General features: G+C 45.5%; 1 protein-coding gene across 1 annotated transcript in view; it reads left to right on the forward strand.

Annotated features, from left to right (window-relative positions):
- The window catches only part of LOC137305690 (glutamate receptor ionotropic, NMDA 2B-like), a 388,749-nt gene that overhangs the window by 325,546 nt on the left and 38,746 nt on the right, over positions 1-24,457 (forward strand). Inside the window, exons 4-6 of the mRNA XM_067974599.1 lie at positions 9,340-9,454; positions 21,280-21,485; positions 24,076-24,244. Of these exons, the coding sequence (XP_067830700.1) occupies positions 9,340-9,454; positions 21,280-21,485; positions 24,076-24,244 (490 nt within the window). The remainder of the gene's footprint in view (positions 1-9,339; positions 9,455-21,279; positions 21,486-24,075; positions 24,245-24,457) is intronic.

Raw genomic sequence — 24,457 nt, forward strand, 5'->3', positions numbered from 1 at the left:
CCGCAGGCAATTAAAGCCGGCGGGGTGCCACTTAAGACTATTTACATTGCTATTTCAGGTCATTAACAGACCTGATTAAGGGAATATGTGAGGAGGGGTGGGATTTTAGAGACAACTGGGACTGTTTCCCATACTGGGGGAAACACTCCCAGTTGAAATGGACGTGTTGCAGCTGTCAGCCTGTGGCAGCTGCAAAGGTCCATTTGACAGGTGGAGGGGGGAGACCCTCACTCATTGCAGGAGGCCACTCTGTCACTTGGGACAAAGTTTGGCCTCCACCACCCTCCTCCTGACAAGAAAATTCACCAACTTGCACACTTACTCCGGGGTCCAGAGACATGTACCTACCTTGCAGACCCCCTCAGATGTACATCTTCCGGATCGGGGCCGCCGTAGCTGCAGTCATGACCTCCTCGGAGGGCGAACAGCATCACCAGCCTCGCCGGCCACGCCGTCCACCTCTGACACGTGGAGCTCCACAACACAGTGCTGTGACACATCCACCTGCACAGCAGGAGGGAGGGCAACCGCAGAGAGAGATGCATCGCAGAGGGCACTACCCTCGCCACAGGGTCCACAGACCGAGGCTCAGCTTCCTGGACCTCTCTGAGCAGCAGTGCACACGGAGACTCAGAGTCACTCGACATGTAGTCGTGGACATCTGCAGCCTCCTTCATGCCGAGCTGCTCCCGGTTGGCCCGAGCACCATCTTCTTACCTGTCGCTGTCAAAGTCACCACTGCCCTCAACAACTTCTCCTCCGCGTCCTTCCAGGATGCCACCAGGGACATCGCCGACGTCTCTCAGTCGTCTGCACAAAAGAGCCCTGCAAATACACCTATACCCACTCTGCAGTGACACAATGTGGGTCTTCATTGTGATCCTCAGGAAAGGGCATTATTGCACAAACCAGACAAGATTCGCAAAGACGTGGCAGTAGTGGTGACAATATAATATGTAATGTGAGTTGGTCAGAAATTCAAGATAAGTAAAAACCATGACAAACCCTCAAACACCCTTGTGCATCCCCTTCATGCTCACGACACGTTTGCCTTACGCTGCCTACTGCACATATGTGATGCGTGCCCTGTGGCTGCAGCACAGGTAGTGGCAGGTTGAGTGAGGCTGACTGTGAAACAGATGCATGAGAGGGTGAGTATGAGATAGAGCCATGAGATTGTATGAGGATTGGGTTGAGTGGTAGTGGTGGGATGAGTACTGGCGAGGTGAGTAAGTGCAGGTAAGATGAGGATGAGGTTTGAGTGGGTATGAGGGGTCATGTGACAGAGTAGTGTTGGCAGTGCAGAAGGAGATTTGGAGTGGGGGCGGTGATGTGGCAGATGGAGTGTAGGGGAATGAGTAAGTGTACTCACTTTGGCTGACCTACTTAGGTCATTGCAGCGCCTCCTGCACTGTATGCAGGTGGGCGATATGTTGGTGGTGCAGGTGACCTCCTCTGCCACCTCGAGCCAGGCCTTCCTGGTGGCAGAGGCAGGCTGCTTCCTCCCGCCTGCTGGGGGGGAAGATCTCTGTCCTCCCCCTCCTCCTCACCCCATCTAATGATACCTGGAGTGAGGCATCATTAAACTGGGAGCAGCCTTCCCCTTGGGTTGCTCCATGCTGTAATTTTTGCTGTTTGTTGCAGCATCTGTCAGTGGAGGACTGCCTCTTTAAATAGAGCTCCTCCAGCTGACAGATCTTACTGCGCATGCGCAGTCCGCCCGACGCGCAGATCAGCAGTGGGGAACCCGGAAGACCAGGTAAATGGATCCAATTAGGCTGCGATCGCGCGGGGGGGCAGACTGATTTCGCCGGGCGCGTTACCCACGCGCCCAATAGCCCCCCCGCCGCGAACCCTCAGCCCTGGTAACATCGAGCCCAATGATTCAATGGAATGAGATAAAGATTTACTGCTTGTCGAAATTCTAATCCAAAACATTCCCCAGGATTCGACTGAACGTAATTACGTTTGTTTCTTGTAAATTTTAATCTTGTTAAATGGATGGTCGTGCGTGCTGTGGAATGCAGCAATTCGTTATTTTTTAGGAATTCAAGCCCCGATATTATTCTAATTTACCTGGCGGGAATGTGGCGGGTTCAGGTAGAACGCGCATTTTATACCCCGTCCCATTTTATTTTTCATTGAAGTCAACAAAAAATCAGACGTGTTGTAAAGCAAGCATCCAACCCGAACCCGCTGTATTACCGCCAAGTGGGTTAGGTTAAAATTGGGGCCTCTGTGTCAGCATCAAGCACTCACAAGTCAAGCAGCAGTATTATAATGGCACAGGGGTACATTTATAGACTGGTGCTGTTCCCCACTGGGAATAACGGTGCTGATCCCCACCGGGAGTACCGGTGCTGTTCCCCACTGGGAGTAAAGGTGCTGCTGTCCACTGGGAGTAACGGTGCCGTTCTCCACTGGGAGTAACGGTGCTGTTCCCCACTAGGAGTAAAGGTGCTGCTCTCCACTTGGAGTAACGGTGCTGTTCTTCATTGGGAGAAAAGGTGCTGTTCTCCACTGGGAGTAACGGTGCTGTTCTCCTCTGAGAGAAACGGTGCTGTTCTCCACTGGGAGTATCGGTGCTGTACCCCACTGGGAGAAACGGTGCTGTTCTCCACTGGGAGTAATGGTGCTGTACCCCACTGGGAGAAACGGTGCTGTTCTCCACTGGGAGTAACGGTGCTGTTCTCCTCTGAGAGAAACGGTGCTGTTCTCCACTGGGAGTATCGGTGCTGTACCCCACTGGGAGTAACGGTGCTGTACCCCACTGGGAGTAACGGTGCTGTACCCCACTGGGAGTAACGGTGCTGTTCTCCACTGGGAGTAACGGTGCTGTACCCCACTGGGAGTAACGGTGCTGTTCTCCACTGGGAGAAACAGTGCTGTTCTCCACTGGGAGTAAGTGCCTTTCCTCATTGATGGGATCTCTGATGCTGTTCAAAGAGATGTTTCCCTGAGTTCTGTTGGTCTCTGCTGTAGCGCCTGATGCTTTTTATTAGTCACAGCCTCTACTTGGTATAAAAAAGGTCGGGATTTGCAAAGCGAAACAAGATAAACTTGCTTTATGCTGTTATTTTTTACAATGTACGAACTACAGCCATTGTAAATCTCAGACCAGAATTTCCTACTTTTGTTGATATTAGTGCAGGAACATTTGACACACTCATGACTTTTCACTGTCTGCTATTTTAAAATGGGCATCGACCCAGTTAGCTTAAGTCAGTTACCTTCTTTGCTAAAATAACCCTGGTCAGATAAAATCGGCAACAGTAACCTCTGGGATTCAATGAGTAAATAGTGACCTCCACCTGACTGTGTGTCCAAAAGTTTGGTTTTAATGGAGAAAATCATAACATAAACTGGTTTGCAAGAAGTGAATTGAAGCTAATGAGCCCCATTTTACTCGGGCTGGTGTTTTACAGGTTCAGTAAAGTCTGCCTTTTAAGTAATTATTTGTTTCAGGTGATGATATTAATCTCTGTCAGTGGAGAATTCCCAAGGGAATAATATTTTCTGTATAGATCGACCACATAGGCAAATATTTGGCCAACCAAAGCATTGCACCATGATATGTGCGGGTGTTAGTCAGCGATGTCATGGAAAAATGGTGTGATTATAATAAATATATATTGTAGTAATTTTATTGTTATCCATGTTTTCTTTGTTTATAATGTGAAATTCAAGCCCTTCAGTTATTCACTTGCGATTCACAGTTAATAAAATGTTTGAAAAAAACAATAACAGCTGAGAACCTCTTAAAACGATTTAGGAACAAGAACAGGCCATTTGACCCAACCAGTACGCCCCCTTTGATGAATGAACCCCACCTCACTACCTCATCCCCATATAACCTCAATCCCACCTCCCTACATCATCCCCATATAACCTCCACCCCTCCTCCCTACCTCATCCCCACATAACCTCCGCCCCTCCTCCCTACCTCATCCCCACATAACCTCCACCCCACCTCCCTACATCATCCCCATATAACCTCCACCCCACCTCCCTACCTCATCCCCACATAACCTCCACCCCACCTCCCTACATCATCCCCATATAACCTCCACCCCACCTCCCTACCTCATCCCCACATAACCTCCACCCCACCTCCCTACCTCATCCCCACATAACCTCCGCCCCTCCTCCCTACCTCATCCCCATATAACCTCCGCCCCTCCTCCCTACCTCATCCCCATATAACCTCCGCCCCTCCTCCCTACCTCATCCCCACATAACCTCCGCCCCTCCTCCCTACCTCATCCCCATATAACCTCCGCCCCTCCTCCCTACCTCATCCCCACATAACCTCCACCCCTCCTCCCTACCTCATCCCCATATAACCTCCACCCCACCTCCCTACAACATCCCCACATAACCTCCACCCCTCCTCCCTACCTCATCCCCATATAACCTGCGCCCCTCCTCCCTACCTCATCCCCATATAACCTCCACCCCACCTCCCTACCTCATCCCCATATAACCTCCACCCCACCTCCCTACCTCATCCCCATATAACCTCCACCCCACCTCCCTACCTCATCCCCATATAACCTCCACCCCACCTCCCTACATCATCCCCATATAACCTCCACCCCACCTCCCTACCTCATCCCCATATAACCTCCACCCCACCTCCCTACATCATCCCCATATAACCTCCACCCCACCTCCCTACATCATCCCCATATAACCTCCACCCCACCTCCCTACATCATCGCCATATAACCTCCACCCCACCTCCCTACATCATCCCCATATAACCTCAATCCCACCTCCCTACAACATCACCATATAACCTCAATCCCACCTCCCTACATCATCCCCATATAACCTCAATCCCACCTCCCTACCTCATTCCCATATAACCTCCTCCCTACCTCATCCCCATATAATCTCAATTAAACCTCCCTACCTCATTCCCATATAGCCTCAACCCCACCTCTATACCAGAGAGCTGTTTTGTAATGTTGTAATGCTGAATGCAGTATGGGAGAGGCTTTCACAGTCTCAAGTCTCACACTCACTCACACACTCTCGCTGGCAACAATGCAGTACAGGGGGTGTTTTCTGGAAATACTGTAATGCAGAAAGCAGTATAGGAGAGATGTTCTGTAATGCAGTAATGTTGAATGCAGTACAGGATAGGTGTTCTGTAATGTTGAATGTAGTACTGAAGAGGTGGTCTGTAATGTCGAATGCAGTGCAGGACAGGTGGTCTCTAATGTTATAATGCAGCACGGGACAGATATTCTGTAATGTTTACATAGGCCGTTTCCATTATAAATGTGATGTGGAGATGCCGGTGATGGACTGGGGTTGACAATTGTAAACAATTTTACAACACCAAGTTATAGTCCAGCAATTTTATTTTAAATTCACAAGCTTTCGGAGGCTACCTCCTTCCTCAGGTGAACGATGTGGAAATGAAATCCTCGAAATGAAATCGCATTTATAATTCACAGAACAATGCTTGGTGAGTACAGACAGTTTTTTCAACTGCCCGTTGCCAAGGCAATCAGTGTGCAGACAGACAGGTGTTACCTGCAAGTTCTCAGAATATACAAGTCACCAAAAAAAAAACAACAAACAAAAAAAAAACAGAGATAGAGAGGTAGAAACATAGAAAAGACAGCAACTGACCCATTATATTAAAAACAGATAACATTTGTTCGCTGGTGGGGTAACGTGTAGCGTGACATGAACCCAAGATCCCGGTTGAGGCCGTCCTCATGGGTGCGGAACTTGGCTATCAATTTCTGCTCGACGATTTTGCGTTGTCGTGTGTCTCGAAGGCCGCCTTGGAGTACGCTTACCCGAAGGTCGGTGGATGAATGTCCATGACTGCTGAAGTGTTCCCCGACTGGGAGGGAACCCTCCTGTTTGGCGATTGTTTTGGCGAAGGATTTCATTTCCACATCGTTCACCTGAGGAAGGAGGTAGCCTCCGAAAGCTTGTGAATTTAAAATAAAATTGCTGAACTATAACTTGGTGTTGTAAAATTGTTTACAATTATAAATGTGGATATAGGAATTTAGTGGTATGCTTTCCATGGATTTCCCAATTCTCTGCCATAAGTTTGGCGGAAGATCTGCGGAAATCTGTTAGCACCGTTTATGGCAGACGATTGGGAGAAGCTTCTTAGAAATTATAATATGAAACGTTGACATAAACATGTGACAACAGGAGTTCCCATTTGCAACCCTTCAGATAATGAAACAGTCCGTGCCCGCATGCAGCAAGACCTGGACAACATCCAGGCTTGGGCTGATAAATGGCAAATAACATTCCTGCCAGACAAGTGCCAGGCAATGACCATCTCCAACAAGAGAGAGTCTAACCATCTCCCCTTGGCATTCAACAGCAATACCATCGCCGAATCCCCCACCATCAACATCCTGGGGGTCACCATTGACTAGAAACTTAACTGGACCAGCCACATAAATACTGTGGCTACAAGAGCAGGTCAGAGGCTGGGTATTCTGCAGCAAGTGACTCACCTCCTGACTCCCCAAAGCCTTTCCACCACCTACAAGGCACAAGTCAGGAGTGTGATGGAATACTCTCCACTTGCCTGGATGAATGCAGCTCCAACAACACTCAAGAAGCTCGACACCATCCAGGACAAAGCAGTCCGCTTGATTGGCACCACCTCCACCACCCTAAACATTCACTCCCTTCACCACCGACGCACTGTGGCTGCAGTGTGTACCATCCACAGGATGCATTGCAGCAACTCGCCAAGGCTTCTTCGGCAGCACCTCCCAAACCCTTGACCTCTACCATCTAGAAGGACAAGGGCAGCAGGCACATGGGAACAACACCACCTGCACGTTCCCCTCCAAGTCACACACCATCCGACTTGGAAATATATCGCTGTTCCTTCATCGTTGCTGGGTCAAAATCCTGGAACTCCCTTCCTAACAGCACTGTGGGGGAACCTTCGCCACACGGACTGCAGCGGTTCAAGAAGGCGGCTCACCACCACCTTCTCAAGGGCAATTAGGGATGGGCAATAAATGCTGACCCTTGCCAGTGACGCCCACATCCCATGAACGAATAAAAAAAAAACAACAGGAGTAAAGTTTTGTAGCCAGGAAGTGCACACGGATTTTTTAATATAAATGCAGAGATAATAACTAATAGTATCACATCAAATATATATTTAATAAAAATAAGAACAGAATGTATAGCCCCGATTTTAACCTAACCCACCCAGCGAGTGGTGGTTTCAGGTCAGATAACTGATTTTACTCTCCATTGACTTCAATGGAGTATAAAATCAGGTGGGGTGTAAATTGGGCTTCCGCCCCAAACACACCTCATTCCATTGGTGGAGCGGGAGAAGCCCTGAGGAGATTTCCAGCGGCAATGTCTGCTTCCTTCCCTGGTCACTTATTCCACAACCTTGTGCTTTGGGATGTTTTTCTGTGTCAAATGCATTACATAATACATAGGTGTCAGTTGTGGCTCAGTTGGTAGCCCTTTCGCCTCAAAGATCATGGGTTCAAGTCTCACTCCAAACACTTGAGCACAAAATCTAGGCTGACACTCCAGTGCAGTACTGAGGGAGTGCTGCGCTGTCTTTCAGATGAGACGTTAAACTGAGGTCTCATCTGCCCTCTTAGATGAACATAAAGGATCTCTTGGCACTATTTTGAAGAAGAGCAGGGGAGTTCTTACTGGTCTCCTGGCCAATATTTATTCCTCAACCAACATCACCAAAATAGCTTATCTGGTCATTATCTCATTGCTGTTTGTGGGACCTTGCTGTGCGCAAATTGGCTGCCGTGTTTCCTACATTACAACAGTGACTACACTTCAAAAGTGCATAATTGGCTGTAAAGCACTTTGGGACGTCCTGAGGTCGTAAAAGGCGCTATATAAATGCAAGTCTTTCCTTCTTTCCTTATAAATGCAAGTTGTTGTTATTGGGCAGAAAACTTCTGTCTGGTTTCCCTTTCCAAACTTCTTCATTTTAACTTAACCCATGGGAGTTAAACCCTTCAACACAGGGAACAATTTGAGTGGATCAACTTTGTCCTGTCTTCTAAACCCGAATCATCTCATCTCTCAAAGGGGAGTGAATTCCTTGATTACCTTGAACGAAAAATGCTGAGATCCTGTCACATCTGTGTAGGCATATAGAAAAATAGTGCTTGGGTTTTGTCTGGAGGCCTGCTGATTCATCACTCCTCGATTGTTTTTGAATATTCCAGCACTATGATGTAGTCCCAGTGTATCTGGCACTTATTAGATCTTAAGTACTTTAAATAATGTGGCAATACCTGCATAGTCCATCAACCTCAGAAAATATGCTTCCAAGCTACAAATTCTTCAACTGAACAAGTAGGAATGGTTTGCAACATCAGACATGTGATGTAGGCTCAGATGGTGCAGAGCCACTGTGGGCATGTGAACTGTTCCCTTTTGCAAGTGTGCAATGTAACTCTTGGATTCGCACCATCTTGATCATCATATGTACATTTCTGCACAATGGCCATCAGTTTTACTCTACATCCTCTTCAGAGATATCTAAATCCACCACAGCATAATTTTGTGTACTTTAGTTTTTTCCTGCAATACAAACGATGGAAGGTTGGGTAATACCTGCAGCTTAGATTATGGCAAGCTCGTGTCCCACTGCACTCTCTGAGTATGTATTTGATTTCAGATGTGATTGGCAAGGCCTTTGGGTTTCAGATTTACAAAAGAAATGGACTGTGTTCCTCCAACACGGATAAAAATGCAATTTTGCTTAGTCACCGTAAAGTTGGGTCTGAGTCACAGGCCTCCATTCACGGCTGTTTTTTGAGCTGTCAGCTTCTTTCAGACTGTTTGTCGGCTTTTGCTAATTTTCCAGCTTTTGGGCACCCTCCTAATACCTCCTCCTTTGGCTCAGCGTCCATTTTTTTTGTCTGATTACGCCTCTGCGAAGCTCCTCGGGACATTTTTCTACGTCGTAGGCGCTATTCAAATGCAAGTTGTTGTGTTTGAAAGGCCAGTGTCTATCCCACTGTGCCACCCAGGCCTCAGAGGCAGGTGATGTACTAACTGATACAAATGCAACCTTGTGTGTTTAAGCATGCGGAATGGGAGATTACTGAGTCCAGTCGCCACTCAGGTATCCTGAGAATAGCATCACACAATAGGGCAGTAAGTGCTAACTGCAGGCTTGAACCATAAGGAGATCCAACCCTCAGGCTTCTGTATTGTGTAGCGGTTTCTTTAGCACTTCTAATTGTAGAGCTTTGTTAAGTGATTAGTGATGACTACAATAAACACGAACAGCTCCACATTCTAGACACTAATCTCTAGCTTTTCTACTATTTTTTGCAGATACCTTATGAATGTAAGTTTTGAGGGAAGAAACCTTTCCTTCAGTGAAGACGGGTACCAGATGCACCCCAAATTAGTTATAATCTTACTGAACAAAGAGCGAGTCTGGGAGAAGGTAAGGACTTCTGTTTGTTTTGTATAGAATATTTAATGTCTTGGGGAAATATAGAGGTGTGTGTGCATGCACCTCTATAGTTGTGTGAAACTAGTTAAAACAACAATCCAACAAAATTATCATTAAAAACAGTAATCCAGCAAAATTATCATTAAAAACAGTAATTCAGCAAAATTGCTCCCAGTTCTTATGTCCATTCTCCCACATATACCCACCATCTTCTGCTCTGACAACAAGTGCAAGGAGCTCCTGAATGGTTTTGGTCATCAAAATAGAGACTGTCTGTTCAGCTGCTTCTCCCACTTTGCCCATCAAGCCAGGTCTCCCCCAGGCTTCCCCCAACCCTAGCACTGAACGCCTATTTCCCTTTTGTTTTTCTCTCCTACCCCCCTCTTCAAGGTCATCTCATCCATGAGAACCACCTCCTGCTCTCTCCACCCCATTTCCCCCAAACTATTGACTATCAAACTTGCCTTCCTGGACTCCATTTTAGCTGGCATTGTAAATGGTTCCTTCTCCTCAGAGACTGCCCCCCTCCCTTTCGAAACTGCCATCATCACCCACCTCCTCAAAAATACCTCTCTTTCCTTGCAAACTGCTGCCTCATCTCCAACCTCCCTTTCCTCTCCGAGGTCCTTGAACGTGTTGTCACCTTCCAAGTCCTTGCCCATTTCTCCGGTAACTTCCAGCTTGAATTTCTCCAATTAGGTTTTCACACCACCGAAATTTATTGCTGTCCCCTCCCCTTGGCCTCCGCTCGCACGTTGCTTCCCAAAGTCGAAGGCTCACCGAGTGACGACAAGGTGTGAGCTCTCATTCTCCCATGCCACAATCCGGATTTATAGAATCATAGAATCATAGAAGTTTACAACATGGAAACAGGCCCTTCGGCCCAACATGTCCATGTCGCCCAGTTTATACCACTAAGCTAGTCCCAATTGCCTGCACTTGGCCCATATCCCTCTATACCCATCTTACCCATGTAACTGTCCAAATGCTTTTTAAAAGACAAAATTGTACCCGCCTCTACTACTGCCTCTGGCAGCTCGTTCCAGACACTCACCACCCTTTGAGTGAAAAAAATTGCCCCTCTGGACCCTTTTGTATCTCTCCCCTCTCACCTTAAATCTATGTCCCCTCGTTATAGACTCCCCTACCTTTGGGAAAAGATTTTGACTATCTACCTTATCTATGCCCCTCATTATTTTATAGACTTCTATAAGATCACCCCTTAACCTCCTACTCTCCATGGAAAAAAGTCCCAGTCTATCTAACCTCTCCCTATAAGTCAAACCATCAAGTCCCGGTAGCATCCTAGTAAATCTTTTCTGCACTCTTTCTAGTTTAATAATATCCTTTCTATAGTAGGGTGACCAGAACTGTACACAGTATTTATGCAAGGTGAGAATAATTATCGCCATACGCCCTCTGGAGGAATTCAATATTTAGCTTTGTTGAGAACAGCTTCACAATGCCTGGACAGCTTTAGCCAGTGAAAGTGTGTTGGAGTTCCAATTGCAGCATATTATTGGACGTTAAAAAATCTTGCCTAGTTTTAACTCTTAAAGTATTATGTTTACAGTCTGAATGAAATAGATGTATTCCTGAATCATGTCCCCGCCCCTCAACACGATGATAATTGTAAGTGTTTTCTTGTGACTTATCACCAGCGAGGCGTCAGTGCCCAGATCTATACAGGGTGAGAATTAACTTGTTTCAATTTTTTTGAGCGGCGATCAGCCACTTCAGCAAAGAAGCCACACGTGAAAGAAGAGGGCTCAGATATCTCACCGTTGTACCAGTCCCCAGTCCTCATTCCTCATTCTCCGACCCACTCTCCCGTTGAGCGCGGCTTCTCACGGAAGGCGTGGGATCGTGAAACCAAAATTAAAAAAAAAACCCTTCAAGACGCCATCCTACTTTCTGATTCACTTTGTCGGGAACAACTTTGCGCTGACGGAAAATGAATTGTTTTTTTTCCCCATTCAATCTTTGCCTAATGGAGCCTTGACGTGTAAAATGTTCTGTAAAATCCAGACCATGCCGGGAATTTCCCAGTGATCGCCGCCTGCAACACGCTTTAGGACTTGGCGGGCCAGCTGACTGACTGTGAATTCCCCATCCGCTGAATTGTAGAATTTTACAGCACGGAAGGAGGCCATTCGGCCCATTGTACGCGCGTCAGCTGTTGGAAAAAAAGAGCTACTCACTCAGTCCCATTCCCATGCCCTTCGTTCCCTTTAATTGCAGCCAGCATTTCCGCAATTTTTCCAATATGCACGGCTGGAAGACAAAATTCCTCTTCACCAACTCTGCAAATATCGCACCCGGTATATCGTTGTATCTTTTCATCGGAAGAGCACGGCTTCCCGTGGAACTGTCAGCCAGACTCATAGAACTGTCCCACAGACCCACTGAATTGTACCCTAGATTCTGAACTGTACCCCAAACCCAGGGAACTAACAGCCAGACTCACGGACCTGCCCAGTCTCATGGAACTGTACCCATTCTCGTGGAACTCTGCCTCAGACTCGTGGAACTGTATCCCAGATCCATGCAACTGTACTCCCTCATTAATGGAGCTGTGCCCCAAACTCATGGAACTGCACCCCAGACTCTACTAACTGGTAGAATAGATAAGGGAGAACCAGTGGATGTGGTTTATTTGGATTTTCAGAAGGCCTTTGATAAAGTCCCACATAAGAGGTTAGTGTGCAAAATTAAAGCACATGGGATAGGTGGTAATATACTGGCATGGGTTGAAAATTGGTTAACAGATAGGAAACAGAGAGTAGGAATAAATGGGTCTTTTTCGGGGTGGCAGGCAGTGACTAGTGGGGTACCGCAGGGATCAGTGCTTGGGCCCCAGCTATTCACAATATATATCAATGATTTGGATGAGGGAACCAAATGTAATATTTCCAAGTTTGCTAACGACACAATACTAGGTGGGATTGTGAGTTGTAAGGACGATGCAAAGAGGCTTCAAGACGATTTAGACAAGGTGAGTGAGTGGGCAAATACATGGCAGATGCAGTGTAACGTGGATAAATGTGAAGTTATCCATTTCGGAAGGAAAAACAGAAAGGCATAGTATTATTTAAATGGTGATAGATTGGGGAATGTTGATGTACAAAGGGACCTGGGTGTCCTTGTACACCAGTCACTTAAAGCAAACATGCAGGTGCAGCAAGCAGTTAGGAAGGCAAATGGTATGTTGGCCTTCATTGCAAGAGGATTTGAATATAGGAGCAAGGATATCTTACTGCAGTTATACAGGGCCTTGGTGAGACCACACCTGGAGTATTGTGTACAGTTTTGGTCTCCTTACCTAAGAAAGGATATACTTGCTATAGAGGGAGTGCAGTGAAGGTTCACCAGACTGATCCCTGGGATGGCAGGACTGTCATATGCAGAGACATTGGGTTGACTTGGCCTGTATTCACTCGAGTTTAGAAGAATGAGAGGGGATCTCATTGAAACATAAAATTCTGACAGGGCTAGACAGACTGGATGCAGGGAAGATGTTTCCTGTGGCTGGGGGGTCCGGAATGAGGGGTCACAGTCTCAGGATACGGGGTAGGACATTTAGGACTGAGATGAGGAGAAATTTCTTCACTCAGAGGGTGGTGAACCTGTGGAATTCTCTACCACAGAAGGCTGTGGAGGCCATGTCACTGAATATATTTAAGAAGGAGCTAGATAGATTTCTAGACACAAAAGGCATCAAGAGGTATGGGGAGAGAGCAGGAATATGGTATTGAGATAGAGGATCAGCAGGCTCAAAGGGCTGAATGGCCTACTCCTGCTCCTATTTTCTATGTTTCAATGTTTCATGGAGCTGTGCCCCAACTCATGAAACTGTATCCCAGACTGAGAGATCTGTACCTTAGTCTCATGGAACTGTACCCCAGACCCGTGGAACAGCACCCCAGACCCATGGAACTGTACCCCAGACCCATAGAACTGCATCCCAGACTCATCAAACTGAACCCCAGACTCATGGAACTGCCCATCTCATCCATGGAACTGTACCCCAGACCCATGTAACTGTAACCCAGAATCATGGAATTGAACTCCAGACTCATGGAACTGTCCTCGCTCATTCATGGAACTGTGCCCCAACTCATGAAACTGTACCCAGGTCTCATGGAACTGTGTCCCAGACCCATAGAACTGTATCTCAGATCCATGTAACTGTACCCCAGCCTCATGGAATTGAACTCCAGAGTCATGAAATTGTTCTCCCTCATTCATGGAACTGTGTCCCAGAGCCATGGAACTGTACCCCAGACACATGGAACTGTGCCCCAGAGTCATCGAACTGTACCCCAGACTCATCAAACTGTACCCCAGGCCCATGGAACTGTACCCCAGGCCCATGGAACTGTATCCCAGGCCCAGGAAACTGTTGCCCTGACACGTGGAACTGTACCCCAGACCCATGCTACTGTACCCCAGACCCGTGCTACTGTATCCCAGACCCGTGCTACTGTATCCCAGACCCGTGCTACTGTATCCCAGACCCATGGAACTGTACTATTTTAGATCTAGTATTGTGTAACAAAACAGGGTTAATTAGTAATCTTATAGTTAAGGATCCTCTGGGAAAGAGTGATCATAATTTGATAGAATTTCATATTGAGTTTGAGAGCGATGTAGTTAATTCTGAAACTAGGGTCTTAAATCTAAACAAAGCCAATTACCTAGGTATAAGGGGTGAGTTGGCTAAGGTAGATTGGGAAATTAGATTAAAAGATATGATGGTAGATAGGCAATGACAAACAGTTAAAGAAATAATTCATAATTCTCAATGAATATTCCCTTGAGGAATAAAAACTCCATCGGAAAAATGATCCAACCATGGCTAACTAGAGAAGATAAGGATAGTGTTAGATTAAAAGAAAATGCTTACAATGCTGCCAAAAAGAATAGTAAGTCTGAGAATTGGGAGGATTTTAAAAATCAGCAAAGGATGACCAAGAAATTGATAACGAGGGAGAAAATTGAATATGAGAGTAAACTAGATTGTAAAAACAGATTGTAAGAGCTTCTACAAGTATATAAAAAGGAAGAGATTAGCGAAAGTAAACTTAGAGGCTGAGACAGGAGAAATTATAATGGGGAATAAGGAAATGGCAGAGAAGTTAAACAAATATTTTGTATCTGTTTTCACAGTAGAAGACACAAAAAACATACTGGAAATAGTGGGGAACCAAGGGTCTAATGAGAGTGAGGAACTTAAAGTAATTAAGATTAGTAAAGAAACAATACTGGAGAAACTAATGGGACTAAAAGCTGACAAATCCCCTGAACCTGATGGCCTAGATCCTAGGGTTTTAAAGGAGGTGGCTGTAGAGATAGTGGATGCATTGGATTTGATCTTCCAGAATTCCCTAGATTCTACAACCGTGGATTGGAAGGTAGCAAATGTAACCCTGCTATTCAAGAAAGGAGGGAGAGAGAAAACAGGGAACTACAGGCCAGTTAGCCTAACATCAGTAATAGGGAAAATGCTAGAATCTATTATTAAGGACTTAGTAACAGGGCACTTAGAAAATCAAAATATGATTAGGCAGAGTCAACACAGTTTTATGAAAGGGAAATCGTGTTTGACAAATCTATTAGAATTTTTTGAGTGTGTAATTAGCAGTGTAGATAAGGGGGAACCAGTGGATGTAGTATGTTTGGATTTTCAAAAGGCATTTGATAACGTGCCACACAAGAGGTTGTTACATAAGATTAGGGCTCATGGGATTGGAGGTAATATATTAGCATGGATTGGGGATTGGTTAACAGGCAGAAAACAGAGTAGGAATAAACGGGTCATTTTCAGGTTGTCAGGTTATAACTAGTGGGGTGCTGCAAGAATCAGTGCTTAGGCCTCAGCTGTTTACAAAAATATATCAATGACTTAGATGAGGGGACCGAGAGTAATGTATCTGGTGGGAAAGCAAGCTTTGAGGAGGACACAAAGAGACTGCAAAGGGATATAGACAGGTTAAGTGAGTGGGCGAGAAGATAGCAGATGGAGTATAATGTGGGGAAATTTGAAATTATCCACTTTGGTAGGAAGAATAGAAAAGCAGAATATTTTTTAAAAAGGTGAGAGACTAAGAAATGTTAGTAGTCAGAGGGATTTGGGTGTCCTTGTACATGAATCACAGAAAGTTATTCACAGAAACATGCAGGTACAGCAAGCAGTTAGGAAGGCAAATGGTATGTTAGCCTTTATTGCAAGGGGGTTGGAGTACAATGACCATCTCCAACAAGAGAATCTAACCACCTCCCCTTGACATTCAACAGCATTACCATTGCCAAATCCCCCACCATCAACAATTTGGGGGTAACCATTGACCAGAAACTTAACTGGACCAGCCACATAAATAATGTGGCTACAACAGCAGGTCAGAGGCTGGATATTCTCTTGATTCCCCAAAGCCTTTCCACCATCTACAAGGCATAAGTCAGGAGTGTGATGGAATACTCTCCACTAGCCTGGATGAGTGCAGCTCCACCAACACTCAAGAAGCTTGACATCATCCAGGACAAAGCAGCCCGCTTGATTGGCACCCCATCCACCACCCTGAACATTCACTCCCTTCACCACCGGCGCACAGTGGCTGCAGTGTGTACTATCCATAGGATGCACTGTAACAACACGCTTCTTCGACAGCACCTCCTAAACGCGCGACCTCTACCACCTAAAAGGACAAGGGCAGCAGGCACATGGGAACAACACCACCTGCACGTTCCCCTCGAAGTCACACACCATCCTGACTTGGAAATATATCGCCGTTCCTTCATCGTTGCTGGGTCAAAATCCTGGAACTCCCTTCCTAACAGCACTGTGGGAGAACCGTCACCACACGGACTGTAGCGGTTCAAGAAGGCAGCTCACCACCACCTTCTCAAGGGCAATTAGGGATGGGCAATAAATGCTGGCCTTGCCAGCGACGCCCACATCCCATGAACGAATTAAAATAAAAATCTGTACCCCAGACCAATTGAACTGTATACCAGACTCATGGACCAGTTCCCCAGACCCATGCAACTGTACCCAGACCCTTGGAACTACCACAGACTCATGGAACTGTACCCCAGAACCTTGTAACTAACCCAGACTCATTGAACTCTAACCCAGATCCACTGAACCGTATACCAGACTCATGGACCTGTTCCCCAGACCCATGGAACTGTAGCCCAGACTCAGGGAACTGTATCCCACATTCATGGAACTATACCCCAGATCCTTACAATTACCCCAAACTCATGGAATTGAACCCCAGACCCATGGAATTGTATCACATATTCATGGAACCATAGCTTACTAATGGAACTTTAGCCCAGACTAATTGAACTGCACTCCAGACCCATGGAACGGTACCCCAGACCCATGGAACTGTACTCCGGTCCCACAGAACTGTGACCCAGACGAAGGAACTGTATCCCAGACTCATGGAACTGTACCTCAGACTCATGGAACTGAATGGCTGACTCATGGAACTGTACCCCCAGACTCAAGGAACTGTATCCCAGACCCATGGAATTGTACCTCATGTTAATTGTATCTATATGATTTATATCAATTAGTGTTAATTGGATTCAGGTGGTGGGTATCAATTAGAACCGTAACCCAGATGCATGGAACCGTACCCCAGACCCCTGGAACTTTACCCCAGACTCATGGAACTGAACCCTAGAGTTCTTCTCTTCTCCTGCACTTGGTCGGGATGTTATCTCCCATCCGTGGTGATAATCTTGTCCTCCTCTCCTAACCCTGCTCCTGATGTTATCTTCCTCACCAGTCTCAGCATAGGCCCACCCTCTGGCAGAGGCCCAGAAAAAGCTGCAGGCATCTCGGGCCTGTGAGATCAGGCTGCTGACGGAATTGGTGGTGAAAAGATCCCAAATCAATCTGACATTCCTTGGGGAACGGTTCAGTAATAAAAATAACACATAAGGCCTGCTGTACCATCCTAAGCCTTCCATCAGGACTCCCATGGACACTCGGTCGGCAGGTGTTCAGGGACAAGCCACAGTACCATCCTTTTCTGGGCGTTCAGCAAGTGTTGCTGTCAGAAATGGAGGTAGGAGGCCGAGAACCCCCACCACCTCAATTAAATGGTTTTGTCCAGCCTGGGCCTACAGGAGTTGCAGGCCAGGCTCAGCCAACACAGGTAAGCCCTACGGGGGTTGGGGCGGGAGAGGTGGTCTGGCTGTCGTCCCTTCCCACCGCCCCCCCCCAAAAAAAAACTTCAGATTGATTCAGGACCTTTTAGCCATCAACTTCAGAGGTGCCTGATCAGCCAAGCCTGCAATGCCTACATTTGCCCCTAATTTTCTGCATGATTCATCTCGCTGCCCCTTTTACCCTGACCCTTGCACCCAAGGAACTCCCATTTCCCGGATTCAGGGGCCAGGAAAATAGGCCCGATTGTTTTAGAAAGCACTTACCTTTTTCACTCCAGATAAAACAGGAGATCTTGCCGCTATGTTTACAATGCTGCTAACACAGAATAAGCAGAGTAACCATCGCACACGATGATCTGATTCTTTTTCATCAATATTGACCAATAAATTAAATTACATTTCAAGTAACATAGAAAATTAAGGGGTGATTTGATTGAGGTTATTGGGATTTTGAAAGGAATTGATAGGGTAGATAGAGGGAAACATTTTTCTGCTGGTGGGGGAGTCTAGGACAAGGGGACATAACCTTAAAATCAGAGAAGTTAGGAAACACTTCTTCACACAAAGGATGGTAGAAGTTTGGAACTCTCTCCCACAAAAAGCAGTAGATGCTAGCTCAATTAATAATTTTAAATCTGAGATCGATAGATTTTTGCTAGCCGAGGGTATTAAGGGATGTGGAGCCAAGGTGGGTGAATGGAGTTAGGATACAGATCAGCCACAATGTCACTGAATGGCGGAACAGGCTTGAGGGGCTGAATGGCCTACTCCTGTTCCTATGTTCCTAAGTCAGCAGGGTCACTAGAGGTGACTAAACAATTCAGCATCTCTGATCATAGCCTCTGTGAAAATCAGTCCCTTTATAAGCTTATCATTTGCTTAAGCTGAAGTCAATTACACAGGCTTTTAAATGAGGTCCTGTTCTCAGGACAGTTTTAAGAAAGTTATATTCTCTTTACTTAGAATGTACCTGTCTGCACTGCTACCCTCAACTCTTACCCAACTGAATAAACAGGAATTCCATAAACTCACACAGGGAGTGCCCCTTACCCTGCTGAATAAACATAGGAACAGAAGGTCATTCAGCTCCTCGGGCCTGCTCCGCCATTCAATTAGATTATGGCTGATCTGCACCTCAACTCCATTTACCTGTCTTTGCTCCATTGATACCCTTACCTAACAAAAACCTATCGATCTCAGACTTGAAAGCTCCAATTGACCCCCAGCATCAAAGCCTTTTGGGGGAGAGAGTTCCAAATTTGTACTACCCTTTGCATGAGAAAGTGCTTCCTGATTTTACTCCTGAATGGCCTATCTCTAATTTTAAAATTGTGCCACTTTGTTCTTGATTCCCCCACCAGAGGAAATAGTTTCTCCGTATCTACCTATCAAATCCTTTTATCATTTTAAACACCTTTAATTAGATCACCCCTCAACCTTCTATGCTCAAGGGAATACAAGCTAAGTTTATGAAATCTGTCCTCATAAGTTAACCCTCTAAGCCTCTGAACATAAAATCCAGACAGTTACACAGCAAGTGGAACAACTTGCATTTATAGAGAATCTTTAATGTAGAAAAAATTCCCAAAGTGCTTCCCACAGGGGGGAATAAAAAGAGTAATCCTTATCATACAAAATAAGACGATCCACAGATCGGAATAATCAAGAACTTCATACAATCAAAAGCAAAATACCGCAGAAGCTGGAAATCTGAACTGAAAACAGAAAATGCTGGAAACACTCAGCAGGTCAGGCAGCATCTGTGGAGAACGCCATAGAGTTACACAGGGAATTGTTCTTACTCTGATGATTGAATAAATCTGTGCAGTTACATAGCGAGTAACCCTTATTCTGCTAAATAAATAGACGCATTATACCCATGGCTACTTGACTGACTGACATTTCAAACAGTAGATAGATACAATAAACTTCACAGCAATTAAACAGATCCAGGCCAATTGCTTTAATAAAGTGGTTATTTTAGGGAGTTTTTCCAAATTAGAAACGGCATTGTTTAATAAATGGGTACTTTTAATTGAAATGATTAGTTCCACGGTCTCCAAAAAACAATGCAGACATCAGGGCAGATTAATAGGAACGTTTCAACTTTCTAAATGCTAATCTGTTAAATATTTATCTAAATGGGTGCGTTTGACAGCTCGTTAGTCATTAACTAATTGGCACGGATTGGTGCAGATGAATAAAGTGCATCCAAATAAAGAGCCTGCCAGAGTCTTTGAAATATTAGTGTATCTTTAATGTGTTCTGTACCACGGCCTCCACTTGAAGTGTATCTGTGGAGAGATGAAGGTAGGGCTAGAGTTTCTGGTCGATGACCTTTCACCTCAATCAGATCACCCCTCAGTCGTCTAAACTCAAAGGAATACAAGCCAAGTTTATGCATCCTGTGCTCATAAACTAACTCTCTAAGCTCCTTCATTGTCAGATGTGAAGTCCTTCGGATGAGATGTTAAACCGAGGCCCCGTCTCTCTGTTTGGGTAGCTGTTAAAGATGTCACGGCACTATTCGAAGAAGAGCAGGATTCCTGTCTAACCTTGTTCCCTCAACCAGTGCTACCAAAAGCGTATTAAGTGGCAATCCATTGCTATTTGTTGGATCTTAATGTGAGCAAAACAGCAGCCATGCTTCCTCACTCATAACAGTAACTGCACATTGAATGTAAAGTACTTTGAGATCATAGAACCAAAGAAGCATCAGCTCAAAAGGAGGCCATTCAACCCATCATACCTGTGCCACTTCTAGCTCTCCAACTGGATCCACCTGCTCTAATCCCATTTTCCTGCTCTTTCCCCGTATCTTTTTATACCTTTCCTTTTCAAATTCTTATCCAATAAATGATATTGTAATCTTTCCCTGCTCTTATAAGCCTCTGTGCAAATAATATTCTTCTAAATTCTTGAAACATCTGTCAGTTCCGATGCTGTCTAACCTGTTGAGCGCTTCCAACATTTTCTGTTTTTATTTGTGCGTAACTTAGATTACTACTGTGCCCTCCGGAGGCAGTTAGAAGTTAACTGTTCCTAGACAGGTGCTCAGTCTGACTTTATTTATATATTTTTACACAGACATTTTTATATGTGACACCTCAAGTGTGGCAGGTAAGTCTCAAAACAACATAAATGCACCAATGTTCTGAATGTGCTACCAACGGGACATCTTTGCCCAAAAAAATGGGCACGGTCCACGATTTTCTGACCATTAAGTAATGACTCAGGGCATGGTAATGTAGTGGTTATGTTACCAGACCAATAATCTAGAAAACGTGAGTTCAAATCCCACCATGGCAGTTCCTGGTGAGGAGTGGGACGCCGGTCAGGAAATCGTGGGGCTGAGGCCCTCAATTTTCTGCCCATTCATTTCAATGGATGGGACGTCAAGGTGTGCGGGCCCTGAATTTCCCAACCAGTGACCCCAGCAAACGTCCAATCGGGGAATCAGCCTGATCGTTTTATTCCACCTCAATTTGTTCCCCTGCTCTCTTGCAGATCAGTACTATTGAGCTGAAACTGTGGGCCCGCAGGACAAGAATCCTATGGTTTCCACTGAAAAAAAACCCAATTCCTGCTGCCCCTCACGGTCGAATGACTGGTTTTTATCTGCTTCTCTGTAGGTTGGAGAGTGGGAGGCAAAGCGGCTGACGATGAAGTACCACGTCTGGCCCCGGTACTACTTGTTCTCGGAGTCGGAGGAGGAAGATGACCACTTGAGCATCGTCACCCTGGAGGAGGCACCCTTCGTCATCGTGGAGGACGTGGACTCCCTGAGCGGAACGTGCATGAGGAACACAGTGCCCTGCAGGAAACAAGTTAAACCCATGTAGGTTTTGGCTGACCTGTCCCCCGTGGTGTTTGAGTGATGCCTCACTTGTGCCGCAGACACGTGGGTAAGAACACAGTGGGGTGCCAATTTGTCTCGCGCGGCAGTGCAAAATGGCCGGTGCTGAGTATCGGATGGGTCGCATAATGGATGGCCATTTTGCACTACCCCCGCCCCCGGCCCCCCGAGACAAATTTCTACCCCATTGGCTGTAAGGGCCCCAGGGTCTGCATTGAGAGGGAGAGCCTATTTATATTTTTGAAAAGTACCTTTCAATTCGTCCTACATAAAGTATATGATTACATTACCATAGAACTGAGGTACTTATGCAATCCAGATTAAATCAAGCGAATTGTAAGGCAATTAAATTTCCCATTAGATGTTATATGATGTGTCTACTAGAATCCCTTATCTCCCTGCAGCCAATGAAGATTATCTGCACAAATGACAGCTTTGTGCCTTTGGTTGTCCTAATTTTCTTGTCAGAACTACTATCCCTGTAGATAGTAGGATAGCGCCCGTGAAATGCAGACAGATTGGAGAGGCTTCTGCCCCCGGGAACATTAACAATCGCAGCCAGTTAAAATCAGCACACTGAGGGACTGTTTCACCCGACAGAAATGACATAGGAACATAGGAATTGCTAGACGAAGAAAGCCCGAGGTCTATCTAGTTCGCCTTCTGCCATCCTGGTAGTCACACGATATAACGATAATGGAGTTATTGGCAATCAATCTCTATCAATTAGTCGACAACAGTCCCAGACAGGAGGTGAGGATAGCCCCAGTGATGGAGAGATTAGGGAACCATAGGTCCAAAGTCACCTGTTCTTCCCAAGCGTGTTACACTTACCACATGTCATGTCTCAAATTACTCAAATCCCAAAATGTTATTTTCTGAAAGAAATCTAATTTGCATTTGAATGAATCTATATTAACTGTTTCCACTGTCTCTCTAGGAGCCTCTTCCATAGATTGACCATTCACTCACTGAAATTATGGGAGTAATTTTAACCAAACTCGCTGAGCGGCAACCCCATAGGACCAGGTGGAACGCTGATTTTACACCATGCCCAATATTACTCCACTGACTTCAGTGGAGAGTAAAATCGGGTGTGGTGTGAGACAAACGTTGCATCTGATCCTGCCAGTTTCCTGCCGGGCATGTTAGGTTAAAATTGCCCCAATTTTCTTCGCAGATTAGTTTTGAATTTACCCTCCTTCAAGCGCAGGCCATGTCCCCTGGTTCTACCGTATTGGACACAGTGAAACAGCTCATCGTGGTCTACATTATCTAGTCCCTTTAGACTCCTAAAAACAGAAATCCATATTGTTGCATTGACCTCACCCATTCTGCCAGATAACAACTTTGAGCTATTTTTTCCTTCACTTGCTATATTTAGTGAGAGTAGACGTGAGTATAAAATGGGAAACATTGTTTTATGCTCACTGTTATAATTCGGGCTCTCTATCTATACTTCTGGCCGACTTTTTGTCTCCTGTGATCTGGATGACATGACTGGGATAGCATGCCAGAGGACCAACAATTGCCCTGTTACCACAGTGTGATGCCTAACTGGGCTGATCACCCTGATTGTCCACTCTGCAAGTTGGTAAATGTCACACTGTCATACCACTGTGTTCAGGCTAAAACTATGCGTTGGATTTATTCAAAAACTGAGATAATTACACAGGAGCAAAACACACAACAAAGAAACTAACGGGACGATGGGCCGGAATTTTCTCAGAGCTGCTCCCGATCCGCCATCATTTCACCACGAATGCAGTGGAAGGCCCGTTTACGCGCTCCTCCGCATTTGCGGCGAAGTTACGCCGATGGAGCGAAAGCAGCTCCAAGGAAATTCCCGGCCAACATTTGTTTTGCTCAATACACAATCTGTTTCAAAACAATAAAAGGACCTGAATCTCCAACAATTCCTTTTAAATATTTTCTGAACTGAATTTCTGATGAATCGTTATGAGGGAATGATTCCACAAAGTCCCTTTTTGGCTGCCTTCACTGAACTAGACAGTCAGTGCAAAGCACGGAACCAGAGATCCTAGGACAGGATATATCCAGATATATTGACTTTCCCTTAAGGTGGAGAAGGCTCATTTGAAGACCAAGAAGAATCTTTCTCAATGTCCAGGCAAACAAGATATTAATCACCTCTAACACTTAAATAGATAAGATGCCAACAGTCCTTTACTGGTTGTTGGGTGGACTTGTTTGCTCCTGACACCTGATCGCCAGAAAGAACATCCTTAACATCTGAGGGAAGGTGGCCGGAGTGGATAAATAAAATACTTGTTGGCCTTGTTGTTGGAGTGGGGAATGCTTTGTATGTCAGAAAGGTCTGTAAATAGGGTGGAGGGCCAGAAAATACTTTCGAAATGGAGAAACAGGGAAATAAAAGCCACAATGACGGAGAACGTGGAAATGGTACAGAGAAGAGTGGATTCTGAATTTGGGACTGAGGTACATTATCAGGACAGTGTAAGGGAAGGCTTACTTGTTACCATCTCTGGAAGAATCTTTGGCAGCTCTTCACAAAAATTAAATAATTTGTTTTGTTTTTTATTGCTCCCAGTAACGAGACTGAAGGAGGGATCTATATCAAGCGGTGCTGTAAAGGATTCTGCATTGACATTTTGAAGAAAATTGCAAAGTACGTCAAGTTTACATATGATTTATATCTGGTGACAAACGGAAAACATGGGAAGAAAATCAACGGGACGTGGAATGGCCTCGTCGGAGAAGTAAGTCGATCCTCTTTATTTATTACAAAACGGAATTGCCTCTGTTTGGGTGTCACAATAGATCAAAAGGCCACAGTGCGCTCCCCAGAAACTCAGTGAGTTATGCAGGTACAGGAGAGTAGTGTTTAAGACATTGCGCTAGTAATCTATGGGATGTGAGTTTAAATCCCACCGTGGCAAGGTATGAACTTGAATCTGATAATTTGTGGGCTG

Source organism: Heptranchias perlo, chromosome 40, assembly GCF_035084215.1.
Source record: "Heptranchias perlo isolate sHepPer1 chromosome 40, sHepPer1.hap1, whole genome shotgun sequence".
Taxonomy (NCBI): Eukaryota; Metazoa; Chordata; class Chondrichthyes; order Hexanchiformes; family Hexanchidae; genus Heptranchias; species Heptranchias perlo.